This window comes from Pinus tabuliformis, chromosome X (assembly GCF_031772625.1).
Source record: "Pinus tabuliformis cultivar Carrire ecotype Pingquan chromosome X, CPIR1, whole genome shotgun sequence".
Taxonomy (NCBI): domain Eukaryota; kingdom Viridiplantae; phylum Streptophyta; class Pinopsida; order Pinales; family Pinaceae; genus Pinus; species Pinus tabuliformis.
This window is the reverse complement of record NC_142308.1, coordinates 1,002,240,239-1,002,243,212: the sequence shown is the minus strand read 5'-3', so window position 1 is coordinate 1,002,243,212 and position 2,974 is coordinate 1,002,240,239. Positions and strand designations below refer to the sequence as shown.

Here is a 2,974-nt window from a genome sequence, read left to right as displayed (position 1 = left end):
AAAAGTTTAAAATCTGAAGGCAGAGGAATACCATGTAAACGATTCATAGTCAAAGTCAATCCTTTGGCCTCATGCAACCGTGTCAAATTTACTAACCTCGAATCCAGGAAATCAATCCGCTTGCTGCTGCTAATGAATTTCGTGTATGGTATCGATATATATACGCGTACCAAGCTCTGGTAAGATACACATATTGCGATTGGCATTGCACATCAGAAAAACTAAGCTAACAACTTGCATAAAACCACAGAAGCAGAACTGTCTTTTAAGATATCCGGCCTTTTTATACTTGAGGACATTGAGATTCAGAAATTCATGTCTCGCTTCATAGATCACCTGTATTCAGTACTACGAAGGATGGGGATGCTCCCTTCATTCCTTACAGCTTCAAGCAGCAAGGGCACTCTTCTCCATAAAAAGTTGATCCGGACCCAAAACCGAAAATCGATCGCCTGTTCTTCAAGACACCCACTAGTAAAAGAGATGGGCCGATACGAAAACATAGCGCTTGCAGATATGTGGCAAGATATTGAAGGAGCAGAGTCGTGGAATGGGTTATTAGATCCCATTAATCCAGTATTCAAAGCTGAGATTCTCAGATATGGTGATTTTGCAGAGTTGTGCTACGATGCGTTTGATAGTGAACTTTTGATGAATGGTTATGGTGGGGCTAAGTATAGTCCTGATAAATTGTTCGATAGCAGTGAAATGGCCGGTGATTCCCAGTATTACCCCAAGGGCTATAAAGTGACCAAATATTTGTATGCGGACACAGATATCTTAGGGCGGAAAATAGAGCAATCTGTGTGGATTGGGTTTATTGCAGTTTGCACAGATACTCAAGAGATACGAAGACTAGGACGGCGGGATATTGTAGTAGCGTGGAGAGGAACCCAAACGGCTCAGGAATGGATAGAGGACGCAAGAGATATTTTAGTTCCTGCCAGATTATCAATTACTCCTCTCAAACACAAGCGCATCGGAGCCGGATTATCGTCTACTGCTCCTTTCAACGACAACGGCGTCCGAGTGGAGGAGGGATTTTTCAGCTGTTACACTTCTCATGGAGACAATTCAATATCTGCAAGAGATACTGTTATTTCAGAAATTTTAAGACTGGTAGATGAATACAAGGAAGAAAGTTTGAGCGTAACTTTAACTGGACACAGCTTAGGAGCTGCTCTCGCAACCTTAAGCTCATATGACGTTAAGAAAAACTTAACGCAAATTTGCCGGGACAGCCTATACCTGTGACTGTGTTTGCATTCGCGAGCCCACGCGTTGGGAATAGAGCATTCGCCCTGCGAATGGCGGAGGTGGGAGTGAAGGTGTTGCGGTTGGTGAACAAGAACGATATTGTTCCCAAAGTTCCTGGACTTGTTTTCAACGAGAACTGCTGGACATGGTTGAGTCAAATGTTGGATTGGTTTCCCTGGACATATTTTCACGTGGGCGTGAAAATTGTTTTGAATAATAACGACTCTCCCATTCTGAGAGAGCTCCATAATATTGATCCCGCTTACGCCCACAGTTTAAAGAATTATCTTCATCTAATTGACGGCTATGTCGGGAACGGCAAACCTTTCAAATCTTCAGGGAATAGAGACCCTGCTCCGTTTGCTGCGGCTCACTGATCCTAGAATTTCGCTTTTCGGGGCAGCACCTGCAGAAGAACAAGAACTAATAAGATGACTGATTGACTCCTCCGAAACCCCCGTGAACCAGCAAGATCACTGACTGAATTTTTTCCAAGACTTTATTATCACCATGAGCTTTCTTCGAGCAAATCATGTGATGTGATCTTTTTGAGCCAATCACGTGACCAGCACAAGTGGTTGTATTATAAGACTGGCTAGATCCCTCTATCAGAAGCTAACCCTTTTCTCTTTTATCAATTAACGTGTAATAAAATGATTCTGACCTATTTCATTATGGAAGTGCCAAGGATAAATGTCGAGATGCCATGGGGATAAAACTAGTTATTTGACTCTATCAGAATCGAAGGCAATTTTTGTCGTTCCATTAGCTTCCAGAGAAAGACTTCTTCAATGCGTATTTGCAGGCTCCGCGCTACATGCCAGGGCTGTCATGGCTGTCTGCTCCAGTTGCTGCGACTTCGGATTCCCCTTCTGGTAGCAGCACCAGCAGCAAGATCAAGAAAATGAACGAGCAAGATGACTGATTCAATCCTGTGAAACCCCTGTGAACTAGTAAAATCAGTGACCGAATTTTTCCATGGACTTTATGATCACCGGGTCTCTCTTTGAGCAAATCATGTGATCAGCCCCAAACGTGGCTGCGGTATAAGACTGCATAAGTCGTTATATCATGGGCAATTTTTTTATCCTAGGATTTAACCACCATATTACAATATATATAAATCAATGAGACTTTATTTTTGAAGTATTTATGATTTTTTTTAATTTTTCTGAATCATCTTTTTTTAAATGTATTATGGTTTATTTTATTTTTGAAGTATTTATGATTTTTTTTTAATTTTTCTGAATCATCTTTTTTTAAATGCATTATGGTTTATTTTATGTATATAGTATTAATAAACTAAGTTATCGTAAAATAGTTTATTTACAAATTAAAAATTTCGAGTAAATTTTTATAACATATATTTTTAATATATATATTTAATTTTAAATTTTTTAAATTTTAGTAAACTTAATATTTATCTTAAAATATTTTTAATTATGAATACCTAGTTCTTTTAACTGATATTTCACTAGTTTCAATCCCACTTCTTCACCCCTGTGAGCATCACCCGATGCAATGAGTGCTAAGTGAACTATTCAAAAAATCATGAGAAATTAGTCAGTTACGACTACCTCTCATGGAAATGGTCATACGTTTGAATGACTTACTTAACGCAGTTGAATCCCAAAAAATGATATCTAATATAATGCACTGCGTAAATCCCTCATACTTAAATTCAAAAAGAGTCAAGGGATCTCTACTTGAATGGTTC

General features: G+C 39.0%; 1 protein-coding gene across 1 annotated transcript; it reads left to right on the top strand.

Annotated features, from left to right (window-relative positions):
• The first annotated feature begins 357 nt into the window (after positions 1–357).
• LOC149143120 (phospholipase A1-Igamma1, chloroplastic-like) lies at positions 358–1,634 on the top strand. Its single transcript, XM_089451685.1, has 2 exons — positions 358–1,149; positions 1,242–1,634. Exons 1-2 carry the CDS (start codon positions 358–360, stop codon positions 1,632–1,634), a joined length of 1,185 nt encoding a protein of 394 aa, XP_089307811.1.
• Positions 1,635–2,974: the final 1,340 nt, after the last annotated feature.

Bases quoted from the DNA above. Each gene is read 5' to 3' on its own strand.
- LOC149143120 (XM_089451685.1), top strand. From the start codon at position 358: ATGGGGATGCTCCCTTCATTCCTTACAGCTTCAAGCAGCAAGGGCACT. The intron at 1,150-1,241 runs GTAACTTTAACT...TTGCCGGGACAG, and splicing joins ACAAGGAAGAAAGTTTGAGC to CCTATACCTGTGACTGTGTT.